At 46.2% G+C, this 12,543-nt stretch overlaps 2 protein-coding genes across 3 annotated transcripts; both read right to left on the bottom strand.

Moving 5' to 3' along the window:
• Window positions 1-116: 116 nt before the first annotated feature.
• LOC108095164 lies at window positions 117-10,455 on the bottom strand. Of its 2 annotated transcripts, none has more exons than XM_017196123.2 (7): window positions 10,325-10,455; window positions 4,810-6,221; window positions 3,786-4,659; window positions 3,530-3,662; window positions 2,962-3,416; window positions 2,769-2,877; window positions 117-2,703 (listed from the first exon to the last, which is right to left on the bottom strand). In XM_017196123.2, exons 1-7 carry the CDS (start codon window positions 10,361-10,363, stop codon window positions 839-841), a joined length of 4,887 nt encoding a protein of 1,628 aa, XP_017051612.1. In that variant the 5' UTR covers window positions 10,364-10,455; the 3' UTR covers window positions 117-838. The 2 variants fall into 2 exon arrangements, with proteins under 2 accessions (XP_017051612.1, XP_017051611.1); XM_017196122.2 differs by having other exon boundaries at window positions 117-2,706.
• Window positions 10,456-11,123: 668 nt separating this feature from the next.
• Window positions 11,124-12,523, bottom strand: LOC108095167 (proteasome subunit alpha type-4). Its single transcript, XM_017196125.2, has 3 exons — window positions 12,390-12,523; window positions 12,076-12,281; window positions 11,124-11,801 (listed from the first exon to the last, which is right to left on the bottom strand). Exons 1-3 carry the CDS (start codon window positions 12,390-12,392, stop codon window positions 11,216-11,218), a joined length of 795 nt encoding a protein of 264 aa, XP_017051614.1. The 5' UTR covers window positions 12,393-12,523; the 3' UTR covers window positions 11,124-11,215.
• Window positions 12,524-12,543: the final 20 nt, after the last annotated feature.

The following is a 12,543-nucleotide window of genomic DNA, read 5'->3' on the forward strand; positions in this document are numbered from 1 at the left end:
ACTATCGAAAATACAATTAATTATACGGGGAAGAGGCCTCATGATATGGTTACAACTTTGTGTGGCGCTAGGCCCGGGCTCAAAGCGTCGTGTACTTTTGTTTTCTTTCGTTTCCGTTTGTGATGCATGACCCGACCCATGCTCAAATCAATCATCTACAATATGGGTATGGGGGTTCTCGGGGTTCACATAGATATCATATGTATGAATATAATGTTGGATTGTTTTGATTATACAGCAACGTACGTATTTGTGTAGTGTTGTATTTATAACTCGTATGGTAAATGTTAAATAAGCATAAAATTTGTTCGAAAGTTGCTTGTGGTCTGCCATTATTGTAGTTACTTAGGCTAATATATATGTTTCATATAATTTATATATATATATATATTTATTATTTATAGGTTTTAATTTAATTCTTGCTTTTGCTTTGCTTAGGTGCTACTATGTATATGTCTGAATTTAATTATGTATACATGCTTCTGTTTATTTGATGTACTTTGTAAATGATTACATTTTATACACGTATCATAGCGCCGGTCGGATTAGAAATTCTGAGCTGTTACCGCTCTAATCTGTATCTGTATGTTATTGCTCTTAATTTCAAAATAAACGTGTGGGTTGCCCTATCTACAACTCCCCGCGTTCCACACATCCACCCGCCCCCTACACTTACAATCTAAGCGAACTTGTTCCGTGTTCCGTATTCCGTTTCCTGTTTTCGGTTGTTTCTTCAATGAAAAACATCGCCTCTCTTGGCTGGCTCTGTCCACCAGCGGTGGTGGTGATGGTGATTGGGCTGCTGAGCTTGGTGCTGCTGATGATGATTCTTCGACTGTCAATCGTTCTTCACTGGGTAGTAGATTAGATCCGGTTGCTGGCCATGCGGCGGCATTTGCTGCATCATGCCACCCATCATGGGCGGCAGCACGCCCTTCGTATCGTCTCCCAGCATCGAGTAACCCACGCCCACGCCCACACCGACTCCTACTCCTGTTCGGTCGTAAACATTGCTGTGCGGCGCTGGCGGAGGCAGCAGATGCGGATGCAATGGCTGTTGTTGTTGCGCCTGCAGGCCATGTGGGTGGTAGGGCTGAAAGCTGTTTTGCTTCTGCTGTTCGCTCACCAGCTGGTCACTCAGATGCTGGTCGTAGGCTCCTCCGTAAACGCCGCCCCCACTGCGCATCAAACCGCTCGCATAACCTCCCGCGTTGTGATGCTGCTGTTGCGCCGCCTGCTGTTGTTGCTGTTGCTGGGCCGCCGTCGTTTGTTGCTGCTGCATCAGGTCGAAATTGTACTCCATTGGCGCGGGATTTGTGTCAATGAGATTCGTGAGTATGCTACCGATGTTGTTGTAGTTGTGGGGATCACTTGAGTTCGCCTGTCCCTGGGCTTGTTGCTGCTGTTGTTGCGCCGCCTGCTGTTGCTGCTGTTGTGGTGGCTGCTGCTGCTGTTGTGGAGACTGGCTAAACCCTGGCGCTGGCCACATGTGCTGGAAGCTCATCAGATCACCAGCGAGGGTTGGATCTGGTTGCTGGGCTTGTGGGTGTTGCTGTTGTTGCTGCTGCTGCTGCGGTTTGCTCACTGCTTGTTGCTGCTGCGGGGAAGGCGGCACATTCATTGGAAGCCCTAGAAACTCGGGCGATTCCACTATATAGAACTTGTTATCTTTGAGCTCAACCTGTTGGTTGTTGGGTGCATTGCCAAAATTCATGTTGCCCCAGGAGTCGGTTGCCTGTTGCTGCAAGAATTGTTGCTGTTGTTGTTGTTGCTGCTGCTGCTGTTGTTGTTGTTGTACTGGAGCAGGTTGTGGCGACTGCAGTCTCGCATGCTGAGGAGAATGCGATGGCTGCTGATGCTGCTGTTGCAGTTGCTGCGCCGCAGGATGATGGTGCAGCGGCGAACGCTGGTTATGCCGATGTTGCTGCTGCATCATCAGATGTTGGTGGTGCATCGGCGGCATGTGGTGGGGTGAGCTAAAGTGCTGCTGCGCTTGCTGCTGCTGCAACTGCGAGGGATGCGGAGGATGTGGACTCTGGGGCGTGTGACTCCGCATGTGCTGCTGCTGTTGGGCGAGATGATGTTGTTGTTGCTGCTGCTGAGGCTGTTGCTGTTGCTGCTGTTGTTGCTGATACTGGCTGATCAGTTGATGCTGCTGATAGGCACCCGCTGCCGGGTTCGACTCAAAGTGAAATTGACCATCCTGCCCGAAACTATTCATCCGCTGCAGATGAAGTTCTCCGGGCGCAACTCGCTGCTGTGTCGTCGGCTGCTGCTGCTGTTGTTGTTGCTGCGGTTGTGTCGGCGGCGGCGTCGGATGTTGCTGATGCAATGCGTTCTGGGGCTGCTGCTGCTGTCCTTGCTGTTGTTTCTCTGCACTAAAGCTCTGATTGTACATGGAATTCTGCTGAGATTCACTCGTCGACACCGAGTGCTGCGATGTTGATGCCGTGGAGGACTGCGAACTGTTGCTGCTGACCATCGCCGCATTGAACTGATCCTGCTGCAGGCAGCCCGGAGTCGTGGAGACTGGCGGTGGCGGCGTTGGTGTGGCCGCAGCGCCCTTCTGCTGTTGCTGCTGCGAAGATGCGGCTGCTGCAGCGGCGGCGGCGGCTGCTGCCTGCGCTTTCGCCTTACTGGTAACTGCCTTTTTGCTAGCTTTAACTGGCGGCGGTCCAGGCATATCCGGCAGGCTACCCATCTCTGCTGGTATAAGAAATGAATTTTAGTTTATTCTCTAGGGAATTAAAAACTATTTTTAGCCATACCTTCTTCGTTTGCCTTGGGAAAGCGCTGCTTTCCCTTCTTAGGAGGCGGAGGCTCGTTACCGTGCATTGTCTGCTTATGGCGCACCAAATGCGTTTTCCACTTGAAGGTCTACAATTAAATATTGCATTTCATATATAAATAAAGATATATAATAACAGTTCATAATAAAGTTAAATTATGATTAAAGCCCACCTGATCGCAGTAGTTACAGCAGTGCGGCCTTTCCTCCGAGTGCGAGGGAAGATGCCGCTGCAGCGACTTCGCGGATCCGAAGCGCTTGCCGCACAGCGTGCACTTGCACTCGGACACGTCCACGTGGGCGTTGCTGTAGTGCTCCTTAAGCGCGGGATATGTGAAGTAGGACGAGCCGCACAGATCGCACACGTAGGGCCGCTTGATCTCGGTGTGCAGCTGCACGTGTCGCTCCAGGTTGGCTTTCAGCGTGAAGCGGTTATGGCAAATGTGGCACTCGAAGAAGTTGTCGCGCTTGTGCACGCGAACGATGTGCTGGTACAGGGCGTTCTTCGACTGAAATTCCTCGCCGCACACCTCGCAGATGGCCCCGTCCGCCTTGTGGCCCGTCTCCTCGAAGTGTTGCTGCAGTTTCTTCTGCGGAAACTTTTGGCCGCACTCGCCGCAGGGAAAGGCTGCAAGAGTAAATATGTTAGTCGGCCGTTCAAAAAGTTTGTTGCCAAGTTGATGCTGTTTCCAAGGAACTCCGGGGGAGAACTTGGTGAAATTTACATTCACGGCGACTCACTTTTGATTTCCTTCTTGTTGTGCGACTCCACGTGGGCGTGGAACTGCTGTTTCCGTGAGTACGACTCTCCGCACGTTTCGCACACGAACGGAAACTCCTTTACGTGCATGGTCCGGTTGTGGTGGATTATCTCCTGGAAATTAATAAGTCTTTGTTAGTTACAATGCCAGGTTTCGAAATATAATTAATGGTATATCTTGGTTGATTCTTTTCTGTATTTTTCGATTGTCTGCTGCTGTAGTAACTATCTACTTACCTCCAGAGTATGCCCGTTGCGCTGGCCGCAGTCATGGCAGTAGCCCGGATGCATCTTGTAGTGGTCCAGCAGGGATTTCCGCTTGCGATACGACTTGGGACAGAGCAGACAATTGTAGCTTGGCTTGTCCTTTTTGCTGCCGGGGGTCTGACCTCCACTGCCTCCACTTCCACTGCCGTGCTGCGAGGGCGGCGCCTGCAGAGAGGTGCTGCTACTGCTGCCGCCGTCGATCAGCTGCTGTTTGGCAGCGTCCAGCTCGTCTAGGTCGTGGTCCAGATCATCGTCGTCCTCGTCGGGCGACAGGTCATTGTCGTCCAGCTCCAGGGAGGAGTTCAACTGATTACTGACGGGAGGAGGGTCACCCAGATTGGACAAGGCAGCCAAAGCTGGCATCTGACGATTGCCCATCATCGAAGATCCGTGCTGGGGGAAATCGTCCGGCATCATCATCATCTGCCGCTGTTGATGCGGCATGCCCACATGCTGTTGCTGCTGCTGCTGCTGCTGTTGCATCATGCCGCCCATCATCGATAGGGGATTATTGCTTGAGTTAAAGTGTTTTTGCTGCTGGTGCAGCTGAATCTCGCTGGTGTGGTCCGAGCTTCCTCCTGGCATAATGGCGTTGGTGTTGCCATGAGCCTGGGCGCCCTTTAAATCCCTATTTTCCATGGGCATGGGCAAGTGTTGTGATAGTTTCATCGACTCTATCAACTGATCCTGCGCCTGCAGCGATAGTTGCGGGCGGTGTAGACTACCATTGTTGTTGTTGTTATTGTTGTTATTAATATTATTATTATTGTTGCTGTTGCTGTTGCTGATGCTATTGCTTGACGTAAGGCCGTTGATCACAAGATTTGCGTTGCTGCTGCTACTTCTGAAAAGCAAAAACAAACAAATGATGTTAACAATTAATATGCAGACGGAAAAGTCTATTTGAATTGAGCTCGGTGCGAATTCTCTGAAGAATATGACCTATTTTTAATGCTCAATCCCTGACTGGTTTGGATTTAAGAAATATACTCACAGGTGATGGGAATGATGACTGTTGTTCTCGAGGATCACCCCGCCGATGCCATTCCCATTTCCGCCGCTCCCGCTCCCGCTGCTGCTGCTGTTGCTGCTGTGTCCGCTGGCGCTGTTCACACTGCCCAAGGCACTGCCGGCGCCAGCTAACATGTCATCGATCTCGGGCTCCATCTCCAAACCATCGATCAGACGTCCCGCGCCTACGCCCTCGTCAATAAACTCCTCGAACTTCATAATCTCTTGGGCAGCCGACGACAGCTGCGATTCCGTTTCCGACTCCAACTCGGAGTCGCCAAACGAGATGGCCGGCAACTGCTGCTGCTGCTGGATCTCCTCCAGTTGCTGCCGCTGCTGCTGATGAATCTCCTCCAGCTGCTGTTGCTGCTGCTGTTGGATCTCCTCTTGATTCCGCCGCTTCTGCTGCTGAATCTCCTCATCCCGCTGCAGCTCGGTCTGCTTCATCAGGATGACCAACTGGCGACGTTCCCGCTGACGACGCCACTCCTCCAGCCGCTGCTCGCGCAGCTCCTTCAGCACTCGCGCCGACGGCGTGGTGCCCAGCAGGCGTCCGGTCACCACAAAATTATCGTAGAACTGGCGGAGGAAGGGCTGGTGCTGGCTGAGCAGAGCACGGAACTGCGCCTTAAAGGCCCGCTCGCTAAACTCGCCGGTGCTGTGGTGATACCGCATCGTGTACTGGTTGTCCTCGTGGAAGACATAGCCCTCGCCCAGCCGGCTGTTCTCCTCTTTCCGCCGCACAGTCGTCACGGTCAGGTGCATGTTGTTGGTGCGTTTCCGTTTGACCAGCTTGCCGTCACTGCTGTTGCTGTTGCTGTTTGCCTCCTCGTCTCCGGCCATCTGGTCCTCGTCCTCGAAGGTGGCCGCATATTTCCGCTTGACCAGCAGCGAAACACCGGTCTGGATCAGGTCCAGCGGATCGCCGGGGCCCAGGGCCAGGGCGTCCACATTGTTTCCGGCATGGAACTGCAGGGAAGACGAGTTCTGCGTGTCCGCATCGTCGAGAAAGTCCTCCTCCTCCTCGAGGCACAGGAACTCTTCTTTGCAGAGGATCTTCTCGAAGTTTTGGTTCAGGTCCGTCGATCCGGCCTCCTCTTCGTCGTTCTCACGCTTAATCTCCGCCTGGCAGCCGGTTCCAGGCTCCTTCTTCTCCTTCTTGGTGTTCAGCAGCAGCTGAAGCTGCTTAGTTCTCGCTAGCTCGTGCTGCTGGCTCCTTCCGCCTCCTTCTGTCCCGCCATTGTCTTTGGCTGCGGCTATGTGACTGAACAGATTCCTGACGACTTGGTCGCAGGCCTCCGGGTACTTGCACTTAAGCGTTTGCAGCAAGAATTGAATTGCATCGCACCGCAATGCTGTGTTGAGGCTTTCCAGTAGATTTAGTGATTGATCCACCTGCAAAACAGCAGAAGGCAAAATTAAAAATAGTACAAACATTTCTTTTACTTTTGTCTTGCGATAAAAGAGACCTCAGGGCTCACTGTTAAAATTAAGATCTCGGAAAAGGTGCGAATAGACAATATGAGTTTTTGCACAGACCGGCTATCACGATTTTGTTCAATCCACGTTCAGGAATGGTAAAAACTTGTTGTTTTCTTTTTAGTTTAACCTTACGCAAGGACTATAAATCTGAAATAAGTTGACTTTTTTGTTTCGTTTTAATACCACTGTGCTTAAATTATAGCGCTAGTGGAAAATAAATTACCAACTTCCGCTTCAAGCCGCCCATTTCCACAAGCTACGGAATGTTGTGGGTGGGAAAGACTGGCAGGGTTGCCACCTTAAAACGTGATACTTGTTAGCCCCGCTTAAAGTCCCAATTAGAATAGTCATTTGTTTCAATTAAACGACCAAACTCTCTCATAAATACACTACACACACAGAAACACGCTGATGGAAATAACTGTCGTCAAACACAATTACTGATTATTATTTTCCAAACAATTTAATGCAATTAGAGCAGTAGGGAGGGGGTGGTACAAGTAAGAGAGAGGTGGGAGAGAGCGCGCGCGCTTCAATGAAACGTAGACAGCACGGCGACAGCGACGCTGACAGCGCAGCCCGCGCAAGCGATTAGCACAAAGCAAACACACACAGAGAAACGGCGAGCGAAGATGGCGAAAAATAGAAAAGAAAAACAAAAACAGCAGTAGCGGAGGCAGAGGCAGAGAAATTAAAACAGCGCACAATTTGTGCTACTTTTTCCCATTCCACAATGTTGCTATTATGAATGTATGTACGACGTTTTTGTGTTTGTATATTTGGCGCGATTTGTAGTTGTTACAAACACAATGTCGGGCTGCTCTCTGCCCGCTCTTCTCTCACAACCCATCCACCCACTGTGTGAGAGTGAGAGGAAATATATGGAGAGGAGCCAAAGGAGGCTCTGTGGGTGGCAAAATGAGGCGAAGGGGGCTCTGAAAGTAAACGACGTTGCAACCCTGAAATACTCTTAACGCTTGTGAATACCCTACCTTTCCCAGTTTAAGTTTTAAGTTAATCATTTTTACGGTATCAAAATAAATATTTTCTTTATATTTTTAAACAGAACTTTAATTTAAATTGCGGAAATGCGACTTAGTGGAATGCAGAAGGGTATTTGAAAAGGGTTTCTCAAAAAGAACATCGTATAAAATTTCAAATACATAGTTTTACAAACATTTTTGATAGCCCATCTCCAATTGTTTTTCAAAATACATATTTGCTGATACATGATATTAAAGAATTTTTGTAAACAAGAGCGAACATTTTCAGTTTTATTTTAAGTTCTCCTTACATTAGTTCGATAAATACCAAATGTACTCAAGTTAAAAATGATTAATCGCACTATTAATATACAGCTATTTTGAACTTAAAAGATGTTTATTTTGGGGGGTAACGCTTTCTATCAAACGGATATAGCTACAGAAAATGGTTAAAAGCAGTCTTTACTTTCTCTCGGTCAAACTGTTTTTAATCAATCAACTTGAAAATACAAAACGGTAATTCTTGACAAAAGAAGTAAGATTAGAAGTTAAACTGCTAAACGTTCGTTGAATACATAAATATATAAATCCCCTTTTCTATCTGGCAGCGCTTCGAGTAGTGCGTTTTATTTGTCAATAAAGTTGTTGTAAATTTAGATTGCAGATAACACAAACTTACAAGTAGGAGCACATGTGCACGTACATATGTAAGCATTTATAAAATTTTATAAACTTAATTCGTGGGTCTGCGGAGCAAAAGAAGGGAGAGAGAAGTAAAAAGAGGTACAAAAGAAGGAAAAGAGAGATTCAGAACGTGCAGTGCAAGAGAAAAGCAAATGCCATATTTAATTAGATTTTTTTTGTGTTCTAATTAAATGTTAGTTTGTGTGAGAGCATGTTAGTTTGTGTTGTTCTATGCTCGCATCAGTGTACACGTGTTTGTGTGAACTAAAAATAAACGAGTTTAAGATATTTTCTGGATTAGATTTGTTTTTGGGGATATTCCGCGTAGGGTGTAAGGCATTCGTTAAGAGAAAATTTGACTAGATTTATTTCGCTTTAGTTGCTACACAGAAATATTTAGTTCGTTTGCAATTGTTATGTACCTGTTCATTTCTCACATAAAGACCCAAAGAGCTATCTTCAAAATACTTATGTACACATGAGCACATTCACACACACGCTCACATATATATAGTGTTCGGATGGGTGAACCGTTAGAAAGTGGGAGGTGGGGGGGATGACGTTGGTTGCATTTTTAGCAAAATTTATGTTATACATTTCGTGCTCGCTATCTCCCTCGCACTCGCACATACACACACATCAAAGCTCTCAAAGTGGAACTCACACAAACGAACGTCCAAATAGTTGTACTAATCAAATAAAAATAGCATTTACATCGCCCTCTCTTTTTCCACTTTTTTTTACAGAGTTTTATTAATGAAATTGGCACAGCGAAACACAGTGCAATCAATTCGAATTCAAGTGGAAGGGATGAAAAAACAAAAGGCACTCAATCTATGTCGTAAACTCAATTAAGAGCGATAAAAACTTTAATTGTGTTACTGCCAAACGGAATTAATTAAAAAGCACAAAGACTGTTTCAACTCAAACAGAATGTAGTTTTAAGCTGTTATTGTGATCTTTGCGGACTGCATTAAGTGAAATGTGTAGTTTTATTTACCTAAAATCGGTTCATTTAAATCTTGTTGATCACTTTCTTCCCGCTTAATTACAACAACAAATTGCTCCACTGTGCAATGCTGTTTACTATTCTTCTTCTTTCACTTGTGCTTTGCTTCGTACATTCGTACTCGATTGCCTGTCTTGCTCACGCCTGCATGTGAAATGCCTCGAATTTATATGCAAGAGGTAAAGAGAACTCCCCATTCACTCCCCCTGCCTCCCTCACCATCCTTTCCACATCGCCCCACAAACAACAACACACACACATACAAAACAGGAGGGAGAGCCAGAAATACAATCAAACTTTTGCTCTTGGGGCTCAATTTGAGATTTGTTGTTTTTGTTGCTTTTGGATTTTGTAGTATTTGTAGTATTAGTATATTTATGTAAATGTGCTTTGCTTGTGTGGCCGAAGTAAATGTAAATGTTGTTATAAACTAATAAAAATAAAAATAAATATTTTCTCGAATATAACGAAGGAAAACAAAACAAAAGTGAATAATAGCAGTGATGAAATGGGTCGAAAACTGGGGAGCTGAAAAGAGGAGGGAAGGCTACAATTCATTTTAGAGGCAAATAGAAAAAACAAAAATAACATTATGTGGCACTCAACGAAAGGGGAAAGAAAGGGGAAGAAAGAGAGGGCGCAATGGAGGGAGGAGGTAAATGGAAATGGGAGTGGTATGGGTTTGCCTTTGAATAGGGATAGTGGGAGTGGGCGGCGGAGAGGAGAATGAGAAGAGGGCGGGATGGAGCAAAAGACTCGGCGGAAGTTCACACAGACACACACTCACATTATATGGCTGTGTGCGTGTGGTTGTGGGTGGAAATTGTGCAAGAAGCGATTGTGGGGGCTCTAAATCAACGGAGCTTTTAAAATAATAAAGCAAACAGAAATAGAGGGAATTTTTAAGAACCACCCTTCCTGTCATGTACACTTGCCGAAAATATTTTGCAATAAGCATTCAGTTCAATCGTAAATCAATGCCGCAAATTCCCGCTCAAACTCGTTAGCTGCCTCTCTTTGTTTACTTCAGGTGATTCGCACTTCCAATTGGAGAGCAGAGCGCGATTTGAATGGCAAAACTTAATTCGGTTTTATTTTAATCGCAACGACCTTTTCACATTACAGCAACAACAAAAATAAAAAAACAACGATGAAAACAACAATAAATACGGCCAGTGCACACTGTACTTCATTTGTTATCTGTCCTCCACCATTCCATTCACACGGAATGTAGACTGCACACGCACAAAAACAGCTGCCTGTATGTGTGGACTTGATATCATGCGAGGGAAAAAGGGGACGAGGGGGAGGAGGGACAATGGTAAACATTATTTAATTACCAGTAATTTAAAATCCAACTGTGTAGTTTTGTTATCCATTTTGTTGTTGGCTTCTGCATTTGGCTGAATTTTATTTATACGTTTCACTCTCTCACACACACACGCGCACAGAATCTCACTCGCTCACACACACACACACATGCGTGCGGGTTTTTTTTATTATTTCGATTTTTCCTTTAGCCCCTGCTTCGCGTTTCTTCTTCTTCTTTGCTGTAGCTCAGCTCTTTTTTTGTGTTATTCCATTCTCCTCTCCTTTGCTTTTAACTTTTCGTACGTCGCTCTCGCTGTATTGACACAACATTGAGAAATTCCCATTGGTTTTTTTCTCCCTTTTTTCACATTTTTACGCTTAATGGGGGGAATTTGCAGATTTTGTTATTGCATAAAGCCAGCACAGGGAATATATTTAACAACCGTGCGCCTATTTAACTCTAGGCTGCTTGCAACTTTCTGTGGCACACATGCACACACACACACGCGCGCTTACTGCCTGTGCTGCGTATGAAAAAATGGTTTTACAACCCGTTTTCGCCACGCGTTTCGTCTTTAACGTTGCGCGCACCATCTAATTACGCGAAAAGCCCTTAATAGAAACCGATTAACCGTTAGTTTAGCAAGTATAATTGAATTTTTTAACAGCAACAGCAAATAAAAAGCGACGGAATTTTTCTCAAAATGTTTTGTACGGTATTTTTTTAGTGACTGCTGGAGGTTGTCTATTTTTAGTTCGTTTTCGGGGTGAACGCCAAATACTAAGTTATCGATAAATCTCCCATACCTATTGGCACAATGATTGTCGTTTTTGTTTTTTGAAATTTTATTTCACGCGCTCCTCAGCCGAATACAAAAATTCAGGATAGACCCTTAATCAATAATTATGCATCCTTGGGATTACTTGGTCGGCTGCTTCGCTTGCTTCTCCTTCTTGGCAGCCTCTGCCTCTGCCTGCACCTTGTTGTATTTCTCGATTAGTTTTTCCACATCAGTCTTCTCCAGGACACTATAAACGGTTGAATTATCAATTCGCTGCAAAGTGGCCATCTCGACCTTTTCGGGGGTCAACTTTGTGGTGTCCAGGGTCATGCTGAGCACCTTAACGGCCAGATCTTTGGCATCCTCCAGTGTCAGCTTCACGTTCTCCTTGTCGGCAAGCTCCTGCTTCAGCATGGATATTGCCGCCCCAAAGTTGTTGCCAATGCAGGTGGCTTTCCAACCTCCGTAGTTCCCACTCGGATCCGATTGGTACAGCTGGTAACCGTACTTGTTGTCCCATCCCATGTAGAGCAGCGAAACTCCAAAGGGACGCTTGCCGCCGTACTGAGTGTACGCCTGTTTGATGTCGCACAAGTGGGACACCAGCTGCTCGCAGGGAATCACTTCGCCGTAGCTGAACTGGTAGCGCTGAGCAATTAGACGCAGCTCGGCGGTCAAAACGTTGGCATCAGAGGTTATGCCCGCCACCGAGCAGACCATGTTCCTAGATGTAAGAAAGAGGATTTGATTAGTCATAAATAAAGTCGGTAAGGAAGATGAGCCCTACTTCAAGTTCACTTCTTTTTGAATTTAGTTTACGGTCAAAAAAACAGTTGTTACTTGAAGAACTAGCATGTTTCAGAGGCTTAAAAGACGATTATTTTAGCATTCATTGACCATTCTTGTTTTCAAATTATTTTGCAAATTTGAAATTAGTAAGGGCAGATCGGTGGTTTCAAAGGTAACTTTTCAGACAGCAAGCTGGAATCACAACTCACTCATTCAGGCGGTAGATCTTCTCCGAAGGAATGGCGCTGTCGAGCAACTTGTTTGTGCTGCGGCATTCAGCGGCCAAAAGGATGCCGTCCTCGGCAAGGATTCCCAAACAGGTTCCTGCGTGTGAGATGGCCTCCATGGCGTACTCCACCTGGTACAAGCGTCCCTCCGGTGAGAAGATCGTGGTGCGGGAATCATAGCGGCGCGCCTATCAAACAACCAGAACGCGAATATTAGACCGATTTTGATTGTTTACAGGACTACGATTCAAGGGTCATAATCCAGTCAACACCGGCAGCCAGACCCACTTACTCACCATTGTTAGCGAATATACAAATTTACTAGTTTATTTTGCAAAACGAACAGAAATTACTTGTCATTCAGTGTAGGGCTGCCAGATCAAGTGCGTCAAGAAGCGGGTCTAGGGCTGCGAGCTCAATTTCCAGGTTGCGTTAGAGTAAATTTTTTAC

The sequence above is a fragment of the Drosophila ficusphila genome, unplaced genomic scaffold (genome assembly GCF_018152265.1).
Source record: "Drosophila ficusphila isolate 14025-0441.05 unplaced genomic scaffold, ASM1815226v1 contig_414, whole genome shotgun sequence".
NCBI classification, from domain to species: Eukaryota; Metazoa; Arthropoda; class Insecta; order Diptera; family Drosophilidae; genus Drosophila; species Drosophila ficusphila.

Coding starts and splice junctions, on each gene's coding strand:
- LOC108095167 (XM_017196125.2), bottom strand. Junction 11,802..12,075: donor AAGATCTACCGCCTGAATGA/GTGAGTTGTGAT, acceptor TCTTACATCTAG/GAACATGGTCTGCTCGGTGG.
- LOC108095164 (XM_017196122.2), bottom strand. CDS start 10,363: ATGGATAACAAAACTACACAGTTGGATTTTAAATTACTG. Junction 6,222..10,324: donor AGTTGGATTTTAAATTACTG/GTAATTAAATAA, acceptor GCTGTTTTGCAG/GTGGATCAATCACTAAATCT. Junction 4,660..4,809: donor AGTCATCATTCCCATCACCT/GTGAGTATATTT, acceptor TTTGCTTTTCAG/AAGTAGCAGCAGCAACGCAA.